This window comes from Chiloscyllium punctatum, chromosome 24 (genome assembly GCF_047496795.1).
Source record: "Chiloscyllium punctatum isolate Juve2018m chromosome 24, sChiPun1.3, whole genome shotgun sequence".
Taxonomy (NCBI): Eukaryota; Metazoa; Chordata; class Chondrichthyes; order Orectolobiformes; family Hemiscylliidae; genus Chiloscyllium; species Chiloscyllium punctatum.
In genome coordinates this window covers 40147143-40167842 of record NC_092762.1, presented here as the reverse complement: position 1 = coordinate 40167842, position 20700 = coordinate 40147143, and the positions used below count along the sequence as shown (strand labels likewise).

General features: G+C 42.8%; 1 protein-coding gene across 3 annotated transcripts in view; it reads left to right on the top strand.

Annotated features, from left to right (window-relative positions):
- The first annotated feature begins 6399 nt into the window (after positions 1-6399).
- The window catches only part of safb (scaffold attachment factor B), a 68703-nt gene continuing 54402 nt past the window's right edge, over positions 6400-20700 (top strand). For all 3 annotated transcript variants that reach the window (XM_072593678.1, XM_072593674.1, XM_072593675.1), the window contains exons 1-3: positions 6400-6587; positions 10227-10314; positions 10573-10634. In XM_072593678.1, coding sequence (XP_072449779.1) covers positions 6423-6587; positions 10227-10314; positions 10573-10634 — 315 coding nt within the window. In that variant the 5' untranslated portion in view covers positions 6400-6422. The remainder of the gene's footprint in view (positions 6588-10226; positions 10315-10572; positions 10635-20700) is intronic.

Below are 20700 nucleotides of genomic sequence, written 5' to 3'. Positions count from 1 at the left end.
GAAGGCATGACTGTGACTCATTCCACTTTAGAAGCACCAGACAGAGCCACAAAGACAATACAAGTGAAGCCATCTTCTCATAAGGATAACCAGATCATTGTGCATCTGAAATGCAGTTCCAGTACCTGAAGGAATCAGGTAGAGCCTGAGGGGTCTGCTCATGTGATGGTTTGCTACAATCTCATAGGTAATCCAAAGTTATGGACCTTAAACAGGGTGGTATCCTGGAATGACTTAAATGATCACAGAAAAAGGAGTGGAAGATGAGAGATGAGATAGCAGAGGAAGATGGAGCACAACAAGGTGCCTCAGCTGCATTAGGAGGTGACCAGATTCAAGGGTCTCTTCTGTCTGCCATAAACATCAAGAATCATTTGGCTGAACAGTTGTGTTTCCAACTCATGGCCACACACACTGCTTCAGGGATGAATTTAAGAGGTCCTCATGCATGAATAACAAAAACTTAGTGTCTAAGTTCAGCCAGTAATTAGGAAGGCACATGGAATTTTGGCCTTTATTTCAAATCCCTAACAGCACGTGGGGTCCAATACAAAGTGTTCCCAATATTGTGTGATCCCAATTTTAATTCTGGAGGACAGCTAATGTAGTACCATTATTCAAGTAGGGCGGATGTGCTAATTTTTAGATAAATTCCCCCAAATTAGATTTGGTGCTAGGCAACGAGCCAGGCCACTGTCAGATCTCTTGGTGTGACAGCACTTCGGTGACAATGACCACAACTGTCTCACTTTTACCATAGCCATGGAGAGGGATAGCAACAGGCAGCATGGGAAGGTATTTTATTGGGGAGGGGAAATTATACTGCTATTAGATGGGAGCTGTGGAGTATAAATTGGGAACAATTGTTCTACGGGAAATGCACAACAGAAATGCGGAGGCTGTTTAGGGAGCACTTGTTGCAAGTGCTGGATAACTTTGTCCTGCTGAGACAGGCAAGGAATGGAAAGGTGAAGGAGCCTTGGATGACAAGGAGCTTCTTATCAAGAGGGAGACAGGAGCTTATTTAAGGTTGAGGAAGCAAGGATCTGGCACAGTTTTAGAGAATTACAGGGTAGCTAGGAAAGAACTCAAAAATGGACTGAGGAGGGCTAGGAGAGGGCACGAAAAAGCCTTGGAGGGAAGGATTGGGGAGAACGCAAAGGCGTTCTATGTTTATGTGAGGAATAAGAGTATGATCAGTTAGAGGGTAGGGCCGATCAGGGATAGTGAGGGAACTTGTGCCTGGGAGTCTGAAGAGGTAGGGGAGAGCCAAAGTGAGTTTTTTGCTTCAGTATTCACTGGAGAGAGGGATCTTGTCGATAGCGAGAACACTGTGAACCAGGTTAATAGGTTTGAACAGATTGACATTAAGAAAGTGGATTTGCTGGAAACGCTAGGAAGCATCAAGATAGATAAGTCCCCAGGAACGGACCAGGAATATCCAAGGTTACTACAAAAAGTGAGAAATGAGATTGCTGCACTTCTTTGCATTCTCACTCTCCACAAGGGTAATACCAGAAGACTGGAGGGAGGTGAATGTTGTTCCTCTGTTCAAGAAAGGGAATAGGGAAATCCCCAGGAATTACAGACTCGTCAGTCTTACATCTGTGGTAAGCAAGGTACTGAAAAGGATTCTGAGAGATAGGATTTATGACTGTTTGGAAAAACATAATTTGATTAAAGATAGTCAGCATGGCTTTGTGAGGGGCAGGTCATGCCTTACAAGCCTTATTGAGTCCTTAGAGGATGTGAGGAGACAAGTTAACAAAGGTTGAGCAGTGGATATGTATATGGATTTAAGTAAGGCATTTGATAAGGTTCCCCATGGTAGGCTCATTCAGAAAGCTAGGAGTTATGGTATACAGGGAATTTGGCTGTCTGCATACAGAATTGTATGGCCGAAAGAAGACAGCGAGTGGTAGTGAATGAGAAGTATTCCAACTGGAGGTCGGTGACCAGTGGTGTCCCGCAGGGATCTGTTCTTGGGCTCTGCTCTTTGTAGTTTTTGCAAATGACTTGGATGATGAAGTGGAAGGGTGGGTTAGTAAGTTTGCCGATGACACAAAGGTGAGTGGTGTTGTAGATAGTGACCAGGGCAGTTGCAGGCTACAACATGATGCAGAGCTGGGCTGAGAAGCAGCAGATGGAGTTCAACCTGCATAAATGTGAAGTGATTCATTTTGGAAGGTCGAATTTGAATGCTGAATAAAGGATTAAAGACAGGATTCTTTGCAGTGTGGAGGAACAGCATGATCTTGGGGTCCACATACATAGATCCCTCAAAGTTGCCACCCAAGTTGTTAAAAAGGTGTATGGTGTTTTGGCTTTCAACAACAGGGGTATTGAGTTTACGAGCCACGAGGGCGGTCTATAAAACATGCAGCTCCATAAAACTCTGGTTGGACCACACTTGTAATATTGTGTTCAGGTCTGGTTGCCTCATTATAAGAAGGATGTAGATACTTTAGAGAAGGTGCAGAGGAGATTTACCAGGATGCTGCTGCCTGGATTGGAGGGCATGCCTTATGAAGAGAGGTTGAGTGAGCTAGGGCTTTTCACACTGGAGAGAAGAAGGAAGAGAGGTGACTTGATAGAGGTGTACAAGGTAATGAGAGGCATGGATAGATTAGATAGCCAGAGACTTTTCCACAGGGCAGAAATGGCTGTAACAAGCGGTCATAATTTTAAGGTGATTGGAAGAAGGTATAGGGAAGATATCAGAGGTAGGTTCTTTACACAAAGAGTGGTGGATGCATGGAATACACTTCCAGTGGTAATAGTAGAGTCAGAGACATTAGGGACACTGAAGGAACTGCTGGACAAGCACATGGATGGCAGTAAATTGAGAGGTGTGTAGGTTAGGTTGATCTTAGATTAACAAGCAGCTTCTGTGGAGAGAAAAACATTTTGGGTCCAGTGACCCGTCAGTGAGTTGGGGGAGGGGCAAATTACTATCTGTGTGGGGAGGAGGAGACAACCTTCAGAGTTTTGTAGAGATCTTAATTGGAGCCGACAAAACATTTTGCGACTACACTTTTGTGCTTAGTCAGGAATGTCAATGTACATGTTTATGGACACAATACATCATCATGTAGATGAACACACAATTCTGAACTGGAGTTCAAAGGCAGGGGGAGAGGACATTGGTCAGACAGAGGGAAATTCCCCAGAGTGGAAATGATAACAGCCTAAGAGGCCCTCTCTCCCACTTCCCCTCTTCCACACTCACCTTCCCACCCTTGATTTTCTCTTGGGTCCCAATCACCCCCTACCTCTCTTCATCTTCCCAAGCCCTCCTGATCTCTCCTCCTCCCTGACCCCATCTCTCCATCCTCTACTCCCTCCTATCCCCTCTCCTCTCCCTCACCTCTTTCCATTTCCTCTCATTCCCTCCCCTCAAACCTGCCATAGATTCACCTCCCCATTCCCATCCCTATCCCATTTCCACCTTCCCTCACTCCTGCCTGTAAACCATCCACCTCTCCTCGCCCCTCCCTTCTTCCTCCCCCTCGTCCATACCCTTCTCCCATTCCCTCTCCTTTACCATCCCTCCCAGCCTTCTGTCCCCTCATCTCTAACCCCTTGCTGAAGTATACTCATGTGCAGGTTGGAGTCCATTTCCTTGGCAGACCTGAAATGCTATCTTATCAAACTGTTGTAGTAAGAAATTTGTTTTCTCCTGCTAATGTGTTAAGATAGATGCAGCCATTTGGTGTTCCTGCAGAATCACTACTTGCCTGTCACCAAGCAATTCCTTAGTCAGTCTGATTTTTGGGAGTTAATTCATTTTGGTCTTGCCTAGTTAAACATTATCAAAACCTGAGGATCTGGGTGAGATGCTCAGTGGAGGGTCAGTGCATTTGATGGGCCGAATGGCCTCCATCTTGTAAGGATTCTATAATTTTACTGTTGCCTGATTTTTTTTTTATACCTGCCAAATTGATTGAGTCTGACTCACTTGTTTTAGTCAAGGTAATAATTAATTCTCATTTCACTATCACCATACCTGATACCAGAACTCACCAATCTCACTTGGCTTTTGCAAACAGGAGAAAGGTTGGACAGAATCATTGAGTTTGGACAGTTATTGAAATTCTAACTACCTTTCAGTGCATCCAGAGGGCTGACCTACATGATTTAAATATTCTTCCCAATTTATAAAATAAAATTCTGGGGTCCAGGTTTCTCACTATTTTGGCACTTTTAACATATTTAACTCTGCAGCTCTCTTTTCTTTCTCCTCCTTTCAGCAAGGGGGTAGAGATGAGGGGACGGAAGGCATGGTAAGGGGGAGGGAATGGGAGAAGGGTACAGATGGGGAAGGGGGGGAAGAGGGGAGGAGGGAAGGAAGAAGAGTGGGGATGGGAGGGTAAAGGGGACGGGGAGGGGAGGAGGCTGGTTTGAGGGTAGGAGTGGTGCATAGCGCTATGCGCTGGTGTAAGCAAACACAGCCTATTTTTAAATAAATCTGTTCAGGCATGTTATGACACCTCCAAACAATCCAGACTTTTTGACCCAGAGTTAAGGACACTACCACTGTGCCACAAGGCCATTGTGGCTGGAACCTACAAGAGCACTAAATAATGTTTGCTTATAAAACACTTTAAAATCACAGATTTTCAAATCCCCAATTGGCATGACCTCTCGTTCCCTCTGTCATCTCCTCCAATCCCACAATCCTCTGAGATACCTTTGTTTGTCTAATTTAGGTCTCTTGTGCATTGCCAATTCTAACTGAAAAGCAGAAATGCAGATGCTGGAAACCAAATTGAAAACAGATACTGCTATAAATAATCATCAAATTTGGCTGCATCTGTAGAAAGAGAAACAAAGTTAATATTTTAGGTCTAGGAGAAAGTGAGGACTGCTGGTGCTGGAGATCAGAGTTGAAAAGTGTGGCGCTGAGAAAGCACAGAAGGTCATGCAGCATCCGAGGAGCAGGAGAATCGACGTTTCGGGCATAAGCTCTTTAACAGGAATGTTTCAGGTCTGTTTATTTAATCAAAATCATGTTTATAATTTTCCACCAATGACTACTAATGGCTTCAGCTGGCGAGTCTCTCAACTCCCTTCTTAAACCTTGTTGCCTCTCCATTTTACTTTCTTCCTTTTGGATACTCTTTAAAGAGAGGTGATGTCCTCATGATATTATCACTAGACTATTAATCCATAGACCTTGGTAATGGTCTGGGGACCCAGGTTGAAATGCCACCGTGATAGATGGTGGAATTTGAATTCAATGGAAATCTGGAATTAAGAGTCTAATGTTTCCATCTGGTTCACTAATGTCCGTGAGGGAAAGATCCTTATCTGGTCTGGTGTACATGTTGACCCAGACCCACAACAATATGGTTGACTCTGAACTGTCCTCTGAGATGGGCAATTTATGCTGGGTTAGCCTGCGAAGACCTCATCCTATGAATGATTTCTTTTAACAATCTACATCTTTAACCAAGATTTTGATCACTTGACCTCATATCTCATAATATGGCATTGTCATTTTTTGTTTCATAATGCTCTGATTATATGCCCAGGGACATTTCATTATATTAAAGTTGTTGTATAAATAGAGTTTGCAACAGTTCATATCAACAAGGCAGCCTTGGAGCGGGGAGAGGGTTGCCGTGGTAACCTATGGGCAAATAAAGCAGCAATCCACCCTAGTGGTATGGGGACAGTTCTGAGATCTAAACAGGAGTCACGACAGTCTCGAAACAAAAACTGTTCTTCTCTCTGCACAGAAGCTGCCAAAGATTTTTAACATTTTCTATTTTTGTTAATTTTCTGGGAGCAGGGGTTCAATTACCAACACTGGTGAAATTTGAATTCAACAATCCTGAAGTAGGAAGCTGATGTCAGTGTTGTGCATGATGAACTTTTCATTAATTGTTAGAGAAGTCCACCTGGTGTCCCTTTAGTGAAGACAATCTGCCTCCCTCACCCAGCCTGGTCTACATGTGACTCCAGATCCACAGCAATGCGGTTGGAAGTGTATCTATATTCCGAAACTGCACACAAAAATGATTCAGCTCATTGGGATAAGTGATAAATGCTGATCTCCGTGCCGGTTATTTGTAAAAGTTAAATTTAAATGTAACTGCGCTGCTCCCATTGGGATTTGCTTAAAACCACCGGCTGTGCACACGCGCAGTATCTGCACCCAGCGCCTGCGCACCCTCGGCGATGCCGGCACCCAGCGCCTGCGCACCCTCGGCGATGCCGGCACTCAGCGCCTGCGCACCCTCGGCGATGCCGGCACCCAGCGCCTGCGCACCCTCGGCGATGCCGGCACTCGCGCATGCGTTTTCCCGTTGTTGGGCGGAGGGACGCTTTCCTCCCCTCCCCCTCCCCTCCACACTCCTCTACCTCGAGCTGCGCGGCGCCATTTTGTCCAGTTGCTGTGTGGCGGTCAGATCGTAGTTATGGCGGCGGAGAGCGCGGCGGTGGCGGCGGCTGCTACTGCTGCCGCCGACGAGGAGCTGCGCAAGATCACCGACCTGCGGGTGGTGGATCTGAAAGCCGAGCTGAAGAAGAGAAACCTCGACACGAGCGGCAACAAGAGCGTGCTGGTGGATCGCCTCCGGAAGGTGAGGGGGAAGGGGGAGGGGGCATCGATCCCGCCGCCTTTCCAACGGCCAGGGCTCCAGGCTGAGCCCGCCTTGCAGGCCTCATGAGGGCCTACTCATCATCCCCTCATCTCTAGGCCGCACATCCCCGGCACTCGGTTTGTGGCTGTCCGCGGGCTCGCTTTAACCCGCACATTCCTGACTGACTGACTGACTAGTTTCGGAGTCCCCCTCTTCCGAAGCTTTTGTCTTTTATCCGTTTGTAAAAGACCGGCGATAGGCGCTGTCACAGTGCGGTCTCAAACTCGTGAGAATATCCATCCGTTCCTTGCTGTCTGCAGTCGTCCTTAGCTGCAGTTCTTCATAACGTTAAAGGCTTGCTCAATATTGCCCATAAAACCCAGCAGATTTTGTCCCTATCAATGCCACATTATTATTTTTTTTGTGTGTGTGGGTCGTAGTTGTACTCCACCTCTTGATCTGAAAGACTGTAGATTCCCTCCTGCAGTTTAACCCAGTATAATTTGGTTGAGAGACCCCAACAAGCAAGACCTGAATTACATGACATTTGTGACCAATGTACGAAATCGTTGGTAGCTAGTATCAACATGATGCTTAAAGTGATTGCTTATGTTAAGAAAATTGTGAACAACGGTTGTGCGATTATAAACTATTTGGATTAACTAACCAAACTGGATGTTCTTTCTAATTTCCACAGCATGACTTGCAAACTAGAAGGAATAGAGGTGGTAGTGCCGCATACTCGTGCAGAAGTCAAATTGGTGGCTCCAGTAAAGTACCAGGAATATATCAATGTTTGGGATTAAAATTAGATCAGGGATTTATACTGTTAACAGTTCTAGTGCTTCTCCCATGATTGAAATTTCACATGTGAAAGATAAGTTTTAGTGAACTAAAAATGATCAATATAAATGCAAATCAATCCAAGACTGGAATACAGACAAACATCAGTTGTGGTAATGAAAACAATAAATGCTGGGGATCTCAGCAATTAAGACAGAATCCAGGGAGCAAGAGCAAGTTAATGATAGCTTGCTCTCTTTATGGATGCTCTCTTGACTCATTATGAAGTCCCTCATTTCTTTTCAGTGCAGATTTCAGCATCTGCAGCAATTTGCTCCAACAGTTGTGAAAGCTGCTGTTTAGTCTGAAGTATCTTCGTTATGTGATTAATGCTATATTTTTTTCAATTGTTGGAATCATAGTCATTCTCCTTATTGGGAATTATTTTCCTTAAGTTGCTGATTTGGGCAACATGCAACGGTAATTTTCCTTGGTGAAGTTGGGAGGGGGTTGGGTTGATGGAAGAGATTTTATCTAACTAATGTGCTAATGTAAAGCAGGTTTTACAAACTAAATGCTAAATTTGCACCTGTGTAGAAATTACACCATGTAACTCATCTAACAGTGCCTTACAAAAAGTTTGGTAAATTTCAGCAATGGTAGAATGTTTGGAGAGGTAGTGAGTGCATGGTAATACAGAAACAGACCCTTCGGTCCAACTCGTCCATGCTGAGCAGATATCCCAAACCAATCTAGACCCACCTGCCAGCACCTGGTCCGTATCCCACCAATCCCTTTGACATCTGAATGAGTATATGAATGCATTTAAATGTTGTAATTGTACCAGCCTCCACCACTTCCTCTGGCAGCTAATTCCATACATGTTTCACCTTCTGCGTGAAAAAACTGCCCCTTAGGTCTTTTTTATATCTTTCCCCTCTCACCCTAAACCTATGTCCTCTAGTCCTGGACTTCCCCCACCCCAGGAAAAAGAAATCCTCCGATCCTTGTAAATCTTTTCTGCACCCTTTCAGGTTTCACAACATCTTTCCGATAGGAAGGAGACCAGAATTGCACACAATATTCCAATAGTGGCCTAACCAATGTCGTGTACAGCTGCAACATGACCTCCCAACTCCTGTACTCAATACTCTGACAAATAAAGTAAAACATACCAAACACCACCTTCACGATCCTATCTACCTGCGACTCCACTTTCAAGGAGCTATGCACCTGCACTGCAAGGTCTCTTTGTTCAGCAACATTCACTCGGACCTTACCATTAAGTGTATAAATCCTGCTAATATTTGCTTTCCCAAAACGCAGCACCTCACATTTATCTAAATTAAACTCCTCAGCCCATTTGTCCATCTGATGAAGATCCTGTTGTAATCTGAGGTAACCTTTGCTGTCTACTACACCTCCAATTTTGGTGTCATCTGTAAACTTAATAACTATACCTTTTATGTTCACATCCAAATCATTTATATAAATGACAAAAAGTAGAGCACCCAGCACCAATCCCTGTGGCACTCCACTGGTCACAGGCCTCCAGTCTGAAAAACATCCCTCCGCCACCACCCTCTGTCTTCTACATTTGAGCCAGTTCTGTATCCGCATGGCTAGTTCTCCCTGTATTCCATGAGATCTAACCTTGCTAATCACTCTCCCATGGGGAACCTTGTCGAATGCCTTATTGAAGTCCATATAGATCATGTCTGCCACCTTGTAGTCATCAATCCTCTTTTGTGTTTCTCCAAGGAACTCAATCAGGTTTGAGATATGATTTCCCACACACAAAGCCATGTTGACACTCCCTAATCAGTCCTTGCCTTTCCAAATACATGTGCATCCTCTCCCTCAGGATTCCCTCCAACAACCTGCCCACCACTGACATCAGGTTCACTGGACTATAGTTCCATGGCACCACATTAGCTAACCTCCAGTCTTCCGGCACCTCACTTGTGACTGTCGATGATACAATATGGCTCTATGACTAAATATCCCAGCTTCCCACAGAGTTCTAAGGTACACCTGATCAGGTCATGGGGATTTATCCACTTTTATACATCAAGCAATCCAGCACTTCCTCATGTAATAAGGACATTTTTTAAGATGTCACCATCTATTTCCCTGTATTCTATATCTTCGGCGTCCATTTCCACAGGAAACACTGATGCAAAATGCAAAGTATCTTTCCCCCATCTGTTGCGTTTCCACACAAAGGCCACCTTGCTGATCCTTGAGGGGCCCTGTTCTTTCCCTAGTTACCCGTTGGTCCTTAATGTATTTGTAGATACCCTTTGGATTCACCTTAACTGTATTTGCCAAAATTATTTCATGTCCCCTTTTTGCCCTCCTGATTTCCCTCTTAAGTGTACTTCCACTGCCTTTATACTCTTCTCAGGATTCAATCAATCTATCTTGTCTGTACCTGACGTAAGCTTCCTTCTTTTTCTTAACCAAACCCTCAATTTCTTTAGTCATCCAGCATTCCCTATACTTACCAGCCTTTCCCTACTTAGGGAGTCTTCTGAAGGTGGGGTGATCATTTGCAATGCAGCAAGAAAGTTGATGAGTGTGGTCATTAAAGCTCTGCCACTAATGGAGTAGAGATTATGTTAACTTGCAAACAGACTTTCATAGTCCACATTATCATCCTGTTCCTCCATTTTACCATCTGGTTAATATGTTTAAATAGAATTTCTCTAATTGCAATTTCAATAAACTCCTTGAACAGTTTAATTATTGAAACTCATCATAGAGATGTTTAACCTTTTTAAGTGTCATAGTTATAAAATTATTGTTGTAAATTTTATTTCCTTTACTCTTAATAATTGCGGTCTTTGCCTTCAGGCAATAGAAGATGAAGGTGGGAATCCTGATGAAATTCCAGTTGCAGCTGATACTCCAGGACGGAAAGTACCAAAGCGAACAGGAAAAGGTAGTTTGTGTAGAAAATGCATATAGGGTTTAGCAAGTGGAAAACTCAAAACTCTTCGTGACCATTTCTTTGTCTTACCCTACTGACTTGGCCATGAGCCAAAATTAAACATCTCGGGTGTATTTCTGCACATTTCATCATGTTCCTAAACCAATCAACTGGTTCACCATGAGTAATTTTAAAGAAGACCAGTCCTGTGTGTACTATATCTCTTAGTACAATGCATATGTTGAAGTTCATTTATACTCTTTTGGGTAGGTCGAAGAGCAGAGGATGATGGAACCGATGATGGTCTGGAGGAAGATTCTGGAGATGGACAGGTTGGTAACTGGGCAAGATTGACTGCTCTAATTTAAAACTCTATCTTATATTAATTCTCTTGAAGATAAAGATACTAATAGTTGAATGCGCAAGCAAAGATATGATTACTCTTACACAATTACAATAAAATTTGGCTGGTCTTCATAATTATGATGTTTTCAGAGTAATCTTGACAAGAGTCCATTATCGTGCATTTGTCCACAAATGCGCATTAGGTACAACTAAACTACAGGTCAAAAATTATATAGATTGCATTCATTTCTTTATATGAAGAGGATGTATTGTAATTTGGCATGCTTGTTTTTATGGGCACTTAAAGGAATAAGTCCAGAATTTTTAAAAAAAACCTTAATTTAGTTAATATGGCAAAACACATTTTGGAATAGTGACACTCCATTGGTTAATCAAAGTCACAATCTGTTTTGTAGTGTGGTTCTCGAAGTTAATTTTTGTATGCAGCAGGTATGAGGAAAAATAAGGTTTAAAACAGATATATCTGTGAAATACTGTTGATCTGGTATATTAGAAGTACACTTTGATCTGTTTTGATAAAGTTCAACAAATATTTCTTCCAAGTTGCATATAAATATTCACCAGGGTCAACAATAGCTGTGGACTTCCTCTCAACCTAGTGCACTTAACTAAGTCATTTTTCTTCTGCCCTGATTCTGTGTATTGCCCCTGATTAAGTCAGTGTCTGTTTTTGCAATGCTCCAAATCAATTACTATTTTCTTTGTTGCATTTGACCCTCTGGATGACATTGTTGCTTTTCTCTATTACTTAATTTCTTGCTGTCAGCTTCTCTTGACTCGACACAGTGATATTCTTCTGAAATCTTTTAAAATCTGAAGAATTTCATACAAACTTAATGCACATAAATATTCAATTGGCATCCTGACCCATCGAAATCTGAAATGTTTCAGTCTATTAGAAATAACTGAGTTGCTGTAGATGTGTGCCAATAACCCCAATGCTTTTCAGATGAGCATTAGGTTTTATTGTCGTGTGTACGCAAGTACATAAGTACAGTGAAAATTGTACAATATCACCTTTCCTAGTGCCACCTTGGGTACAAAGGTACCTCAGTACAAAATTGTAGCTACAAAGCAGAAAAATAAGGCAACAAAGTTAACCATTACAGCCCTCCTTCGTATGAAGTAGAATAATAAGGAAATAAAAGTTTAAGTTCAACAGGCTTTGAGAACCAAAGTTGCAGAGAGCTTGCAATCTGCAAGGACTTGATCTCCTCTTCTTTGGCCCGCTGTCTGGGAGACCTCTGGCCAACCATCAAAGTCCCAATCCAGGCCTCCAGCTGCTACCATGCCATGGAAACAATGAAGCTGCAGGTGCCAGGAAGCTGGGGCTGCCTTCTCCACTGCAGATACTGGGGACCCTCTCATTGTCATGCAGTGGGCTTGCTCTCCTCCATGCTGTCCAACAAAAATAAGTAGGTTAATGTGAAAGAAGAGGGGCAAAAGTACTCTGTTGCCATCTTGCAATCTTTATTTACACGTCTTAATATTAGCAGCAAACTATTAAATTTTAGTTTAGTTATTGAACATATCTCCCATCATACAGAAAGTACAGATGTAAATCATTTGTGTGGATCAAAAACAAGTGCATTGGCTTTTTGTTCTATCAGGAGTAGTGACTTGTAATCACTTTAGAAATGGAGGGAATCTTGAATCCCATTTGCCATGTGGCTGATGCATTGGCCAGGATTGTCATAGAATGTAAACACCGTGGAAGTTATTTGACCCATTGAGTCTGCTGCACTATTAGATGAGATCATGGATCAACTTGAATGTACTGATGAACCTCATCTCTACAGACCTCTATTATCAAGAATTATGCTGATTCATTACCCTTTGAGAGAAGAAATGCCTCTTCAGTCTTGACTGGGTGGCCCACTTCACTCTGAGATCATACCCTCTAGTTTTAGACTCTTCCACAAAGGAAAAGTACCCCCCAGCATCTGCTCTGTCAAATCCGCTGCGCATCTTTGTTTACTAGCCCAACCTACTTGACCTCTCCTCACCAGAAGAAACTTCCCATAGTTTTGGGATTGATCTCTGTATTATTTCTAGTGTCATGTGCTAGTGAGCCCTGAAATAGAAGATTAAAGCAGATGAATGCATAACTCTAGTTAGTACAGGAGAGAGGGTTTTAGATTGAGAAGGTGGGATTTCTACAATCAAAATGATCTGCACCTGAATCAGAATGGGACTAACATACTTGTGGGAGGGTTTGCTAGTGATTTGGGGGGTTTTAAGCTAGTTCTGCAGGAGCACGGGTCACAGTCCATTGGTTCAGTAGTAACATGGCATAACTTAGAAATGGGTTGAGGTAGAGTGAGTTGAGCTGTGAGCTATCTTGAGAGAAAGGCAAATCTGGATGGCTTCTACTTTAATGCTCGGAGTATTCGAGATAAGGCAGATTCTGATGTTCCTATCAAGAGACATATTTGAGGGAGGGACAGCTGACAACTTAACATTCTAGGGTAAAGAGTAATAAAGCAGGGCAGGGAATGTGCAAATGTCAGAGGCATCGTATTATTAGTTTAGGCAGTAAGGAGAGATGTTATCTTGAAGGGTGGTCAAATGAGGCTTTGTAGTTAGAGCTTAGGAAAAGGGGCAGTCACACTGTTGGGAGTGTATTCTTGACTCACAGGCAGTCAGTGGGCAATTAAGTCAGTTCAGAGGTGAGTAAAAATGGTACTTGTATTGGGATAATCATAGTATAGACTGTTTAGCGATTTCTTGAAATGTGGAAATAGGAGAACTTTGTAAATGTTCGGTGAAGTGCTGGACCTAATTCTGGAGAATGAAGCTCATCAGGTGTTCGAGGTGATAGAAACATAGAATTTTACAGTACAGAAGGATGCCGTTCAACCCATTGTGTCCATACTGCCTCCCAAAAGAGCTACCTAATTATAGTCCCATTCTACAGCCCTATGTTCGTATCCTTATAAATTTATCTCTTTCAAATGTGTATCTTGCTCTCTTGAATCATATGGAATCCGTCTCCTCTTCTTGCTCCTAGCTGTCTTGCTGACAGTCTTGAAATTGTGAGGTCTAGTTATTGACATACTAACTAGAAAAAACAGAATATCCTATATAATGTCAAAATTTTTCACAATTTTGAACATCTCAGTAAGTGACATATATTAATCTTGTCTTCCTCAAGGAGAATAGTCCAACCTCTCTCATTTTTCCTTGCATCACAAATCCCTCATTCCTGGTATCATTCTAGTAAACCTCTATTGCACTCTACAGAAGTTTAATATCTCTCATTAAATAAGGTACGCAGAACTGAACTTCGTACTCCAAATGTGGTCTGACCAATGATTCGTAGAGGTGGCAGGTCACTTTCTGCTTTTATATTCTGTGCCTGTATTTATAAACACAAGAATTCTATAGACTGCCCTAACTGTTTCAGCTTTCCCGGCTACCTTCAGACAATAATGCACTTGGTCCTGTACTCCACTCAAAGTTGTACCATTGCAGCTGTGTTGTCTCTCCATGTTTCTTCTAAAATGCATCATCTCTCTCACTTCTCTGAATTGAAATTTATCTGCAAGATCTGCCCATTTGGCCAACTTAATGTTTTATGTCCTTGGAGAAGGACATGAAGGGTAGTGAGATTAGCACGGGGCATGCTAATATGCTACAGCATTTTGAAAGCAAGAAAGTAGTAGTGTTGGGGTCTCTTGAAGAGCCATAAGGTGGATAACTCTCTGCTGCCCAATAACTCCAGGTTATTGAGAGGAGATTACTGGGACTTGACCGAGATCTTTTTATCCTCTCTAACCACTAGAGAGTTCCTGAAAACTGGCTAATGTCGTTCTTCCTTTCAAAAAAGGAAATAGGCATGATCCAGGAAATTATAGACTGGTGAGTGTCCCATTAGTGGTTCGGAAGCTAATGGAGAGGATTCTTAGGGGTAGGATCTACATACTTTTGGAATAGTATTGCCTAATTAAGGACAGTCAGCATGGCGTTGAGCCAGGCAGATCATGTCTTACTAGATTTGGAGGGGCAGGATGAGGCTAGGGCAGTGGATGCTGTATGCGTGGATTTTAGTAAGATTTTCAACACTGTTCTTCATGGCAGGCTCATCAAGAAGATAAAGATGCATGAGATCTGCGGGGTCTTGGCATTTTGGATTCAGAATTGGTTTGCCTATAAGACAGGGCAGTAGTAGAAATGTTTTTCTGGCCTGTGACTGGTGATACTCCATAGGGATCTATACTGGGACCTCTGTGATTTATGTACGTGACTTGGATGAAAACTTAGATGGGTGGGTTAGTCCTTGTCCGTAGCTTCCTGAAAGTGGCCACAAAAGTAGGTGGTGCTGATGGCGTATGCATGCTTGCCTTCAGGGCATTGGGTCCAAGAGTCAGGAAGTGAGATTGCAGCTTTATACAGCTTCATTTAGGCAGCACTTCCAGTATTGCATTCAATTCTGGTCGCCACATTAAAGTAAGGGTGTAGAGGCTTTGGAGAGAGTGCAGAAGAGGTTTACCAGGATACTGCTGAGATTGCAGTCTTTGAGCTGTAAAGCGAAGCTGGTCAAACTAGAGTTGATTTCTCTGGAGTGGCAGAGGCTGAGGGGAGACCTGATGGAAATATCTAAAATTGAGAAGCATAGGTAGTCAGAATCTTTTTCCAAGAGTTAAAATGTGGAATAGTAGAAGGCATGCATTTAAAATAAGGGGGAGATAAGTTCAGAGGAGGTGTGAGGAGCAAGTTTCTTTTTTTATATATAAAGTGGTAGGTGCTGAAAACACACTGCAAGGATAGTGGTGGAGGCAAATACAATAGGTGCATTTAAAAGGCTTTTAGATAGGTACAAGAATAAGCATGGAATGGAGGGATTTGAACCAAGAGTAAGCAGAAAGGATTAATTTAATTTGGCATTGTGTTCGGTACAATGTCGTGGGCTGAAGGGTCTGTGTCTGAGCTGTTCTGTGTCCCTCTAAAGTCATTCGGCTTTATCCTCGCAATCCCTAGCTTATTATAATCAACAAATTGAGATATTGCCCTTCGCACTCATCTCCAAATTATTTACTTACATCAGAAAAAGCAAGGGTTCCAGCATCAATCCCTGGACAACACTACTTGCAACTCCAATCTGAAAAATGCCCACCAATACCTACTTTTTGATTTCCTATATTTTAATTCACTTCTAATCCATGCTGCTAAGGTCCATCAATCCTAAACATTTCTAATTTGCTTACCAACCTGCCATGTGGCTGTGTATCAAATGCTTTCTGAAAGTCCAAAAATACAGCATTCACAGTATTGTCTTCATTCACTACCTGTCACCTTGTCAGAGAACCGACATTTGTCAAATGTGATCTGCCCTTGACTAAACCATGTTAACTCTCAAGTGTTAAATTCATTTTTCTCTTCAGTGTGTATTTACCTTATTGTAAAATGGCCTCCATCAGATTTCCCATTATCGATGTCAAGCTGACAGGTCTGTAGTTTCCTGGGTTATCCTTTGCTTCTTTCTTGAACATTGGCATCATAATTTCTGATTATCAGAACACTCAATTATCCAAACAAAATACTCCCTGCCCATGTCGTTTGGATAATCGAGCACTTCCAGCTTACAGCTCCCCAGTTTTGTTCAGTGTATTCCTTCCATTTGTGCACGTCCAATATACCCATATCTCTTGCCAATTGCAAGATGAACATTTCTTTGTTCACTGTCATCAGTTAAGCATCCCCTAATTTCCTTTTTCTCGTTTTCACATCATCTCCCTTTTGCCCTAAGTGGTACTTCCAAAATTAGGCCCATCTGTCAAACTAGTTTATATCAATTACACTATTCACTCTCTCCTATTAATTCCATTTCTGCTCAGGTGAAGCCCATTTCTTTTTGAACAAATTTATTTTTTCCGAACAATACACATACCTAAACCCTCCCATCTACACCATCCCTCAAGCCGTGCAGTTAACTCCTTGATCTACCTTTGCCTAAATGGTGCAGCTTGTGGTGCAAGTAGTATTACTGAAAGTACAAAATTCAAGACGATTTTGTGAAGGTAATGGTTGAGTGGAGGATATGCAGGGCAATGAGGCTATGGGTTATGTTGAGTCTTGAGTTGCTAGATGTATTCAAAGCCTGTACCATTTAGCACAGTGACAGTGCCACACAACTATTGAAGGTTATTCTCAATGTGAAGTCTGGACAAGGACTGTGCGGTGGTTTCTCTTACCGATACCATCCTGGACAGATGTATCTGTAGCTGTCAGGTTGTAAGAGTGAGGTCAACTTTATTTTTCCCTCTTGTTAGTTAATCGCCATAGCTATGTCCTTTAAGGCCTGACCAGCTCGATCAATTGTACTGCTGTCAAGTCACTTTTTGTGGTGAACAGTGAAATTACCCACCCAGAATACATTTGTGCCCTTACCATCCTTAGTGTTTCTCCTAGGTGTTGCTCAGCATGGATGGAGAGAGAGGCATAGAAGTGCTCTAGTTACATGGGATTCAATTGTAAGGGGTGTAGCTCTGAGTTTCTGTGGCTGCAAGCAAGAGTCCAGGATGCTGTGGTAGGGTCCTAGATGTCTGAGTGGTTGTAGGATATTCTGGAGGGGGAGGGTGAATAGGGAGTGGTCATAGTACATGCTGGTACTAACGACATAGCTTAATAAAAGGGGTGAGGTTCTAAAAGCAGAAAAGAGAGAACTAGGAAGAAATTGGAATATTGGACTTCAAATGTGGTAATCCCAGGATTACTACCAGTGCCACAAGCTAATCAGTAAAAACAGCAGGGATGATGGATAAACACTTATCCAGCTTTGCCTGGAGGCCCACTGAAGATGTTACCTAGTAGGGTGATGAAACGTCTGGAAATGAACCTTCCAGCTCAGCAAGCAAACCTACATCCAGAACCTCAACCTGAGCTGCAAATCTTCTCAAGACTCACTATGAACACTTATCTGAAAAGATGGTTTCTGTGGGGGGGTGGGGTTTCCAGATTCGTGGGGTATTATGACTGGTTCTGAGGGTGATAGGACCTGTACAGACTGGACGGGTTACACTTGGGCAGGAATGGGATTGGTTCCTTGGCAGGGGGATACCTGGTAGAGTGTTTGCGGAGGGTTTAAACTAGTGGGGTGTGGGAACCAGAGGTGTAGGGTAGTAAATGCAGAAATTGAGGGAAAGGTAGAAACCCAGACTAACAAGAACAAGGACAGGCAAGGAAATGCTGCTGAATAGACTGGTGGGAGTGGTCTGGAATGCATGTGTTTCAATACCATATGTATAATAGGCCAAGTAGATGAATTTCAAGCTTTGGTTAGTATCTGGAACTGTGACATTGTTGTGAAAACAGAGACTTGACTGAAAGAGGGATAGGACTGGCAGCTGAATATCCCAAATTTTAGATGTTCCAGGTGTGATTGGGACATAAATGGAGTGAGGGAGCTGCATTACTGGTAAAGGAGTATTCACAGCTGTACTGAGGGAGGATACGTTAGAGGATTCGTGCAGTGAGGCAATATAGGTAGAACTCAGGAATAGGAAAGATGAAGTCAATGCTGGGTGTATACTACAGGCCTCCTCACAGCCAACGGGAGATAGAGGAGACAATATGTAGACCGATTTTGGAATGATGTACAATCAGCAGGGTTGCTGTGGTGGGTGATTTCAACTTTCCCTTGTATGGCTGGGACTCCCTACCTGCTCGGGGCTCAGATCAGGCAAAATTTGTAAGCATTATTCTTGACACAACATATAAACAGTCAACCAGGGAAAGGGGTTATACTGGACCTGGTTTTGGGAAATGAGCTCAGCCAGGTGAGAGAGAGGTTTCAATGGGGGACAATTTCATGAGTAGTGACCATAATACAAGTTTTAAGGTACTCATGGGTGAGGGTGTTAAATGGGGGAAGGTGAGCTCCAACACTGAGGCAGGAACTGGAGAATTTTGATTGGAGGTGGCTGTTTGAGGGAAAATGTACATTGGATCCTATGGGAGTATTTCAGATGGCAATTGAGAAGAGTTCAGGAGCAGCATGTTCTTGCGAGAGTGAAGCATAGGTATGGCTAGTTACATGAACCTTGGCCAACCAGGGATGTTATGGTCTTTGTCAGGAAGAAAAACGATACAAACATTAGGTGTATTAGGATGGGAACTGATGAACCCCTTGAAGTATATAAAGAAAGAACTTAAACAAGAAATTAGGGCTAAAAGGGTCATTAAAAAGTTGTTAGCAAACAGGATTAAAGAGAATCCTAAGACTCTTTGTACATTTATTAAAAAAAACAAGAGGTAGCCATTGAAAAGGTTTGTCCGCTCAATGACAAAAGAGGGAATCTGTGTGTAGAGGCAGAAGAGGTAGGAAAGATCTTTAAACAAACTCATGTTGGTATTCACCAAAGCAAAGGACTTGGTGGAGGATGATCTCAGGGAAGGGATTGTTAAGTTTCTAAGCCAAATTGCTATTAAAAAGGAAGATGTTTTGTGCCTTAAAAATTATTAAGGTAGATACGTCCCCGGGTCATAACTGGGATCTATCCCAGAAAATTGAGGGAGGCAAGAGACCAAATTGTTGGACCATTGACCAATCTCTTTATATCCTGTTTGGCCACAGGTGAGGTCCCAGAGGACTGGAGAATATTCAGTGTTGTCCCACTGTTTAAGAAGGCTAACAAGGATAATCCTGGAAATTACAGATCTGAGAGTCTCACAATGGTAGGGAAATTATTAGAAAAGATTGTCAGGGACAAAATCTTGTACGCATTTAGAAGCAAATAGACTTATTAGCAACAGACAGCATGGTTTGGTGCAGGGGCAATCATGTCTCACTAATTTGGTTGAGTTTTTTTTGAGGTGACAAAGTTGACTGAGAGGAAAGCGGTTGATATTGCCTACATGGACTTCAAGTAAAGTCTTTGACAAGGTTCCTCACGGCAGACTCGTACAAACGTTTAAGTAGCATGGTTTCAGGGGTGAACTGGCAAGATGAATACAGAACTGGCTAAGTCATAGGCAACGGGTGGCAGTGGAAGGATGCTTTTTTGAATGCAGGGCTGTGACTAGTGGTGGTCTGCAAGGATCAGTGTTGGGACCTCTGCTGTTCATGATGGTACCTAAATGATTTGGAGGAAAATGTGGTTGGTCTAATTAGTAAGTTTGTGGATGATACAAAGGTTGGTGGAGTTGCAGATAGTGAGGATTGTCAGAGGATACAGCAGGATACCGATCAGTTGGAGGCATGGCCAGTAGAATGGCAGATGGAGTTTAATCCAGACAAATGTGAGGTGATGCAATATGAAAGGTCAAGTACGGATGGAAGTTACGCAGCGACTGGCAGAATTCTCACTGCAGGTGGCAGCATGGATAAGTTTTTTTAAAAAGGCACGTGGCATGTGTGCCTTCATTGGAAGGGGCATAGAGTATAAGGATAGACAAGTTATGCGGCAGCTTTATAGAACTTGTGTTATGCCACGCTTAGAATATTGCTTGCATTTCTGGACACCACACTTCCAGGTTTCCTTGCCCATGTTTAACTTGAAATCATGCAACTTCATGAGGTCCAGACTTGATATTGAGGACTGTGAGGGAAACACTCCTGACTGCATGCCACTGTGCCGCCACCTCTGGTTCTGCCCTGCCAGTAGGACGGGACATATCCAGGGACAATGATGGTGGTGTCTAGGACATTGTCTGTAATGTATGAATATTAGGCTGTTGCTTGGCGAGTCTGTGAAACTGATGTCCTGATTTTGGCACTAGCCCCCAGATGTTCGTAAGGAGGCCGTTGCATGTTCACTGTTGTCTTTTCTGATGATCTGTCTGGTGTGTCATTTCATTGAGACTTTGTTCCAGTTGGTACAACCAAATGTCTTGCTAGGCCATTTCAAAAGACAGTTGAGAACCAACCATATTGTTGAGTGTCAGGACCCATATGTAGGTCAAACCAGGTGAGGATGGCAGATTTCCTTCTCTGAAAGAAATTAGTGAACGAGATGGGTTTTTCTGACAATCGATAATGGTTTTGTGGCCTTCGATAGATTCTTAATTGCAGATTATTTTTATTGAATTCAA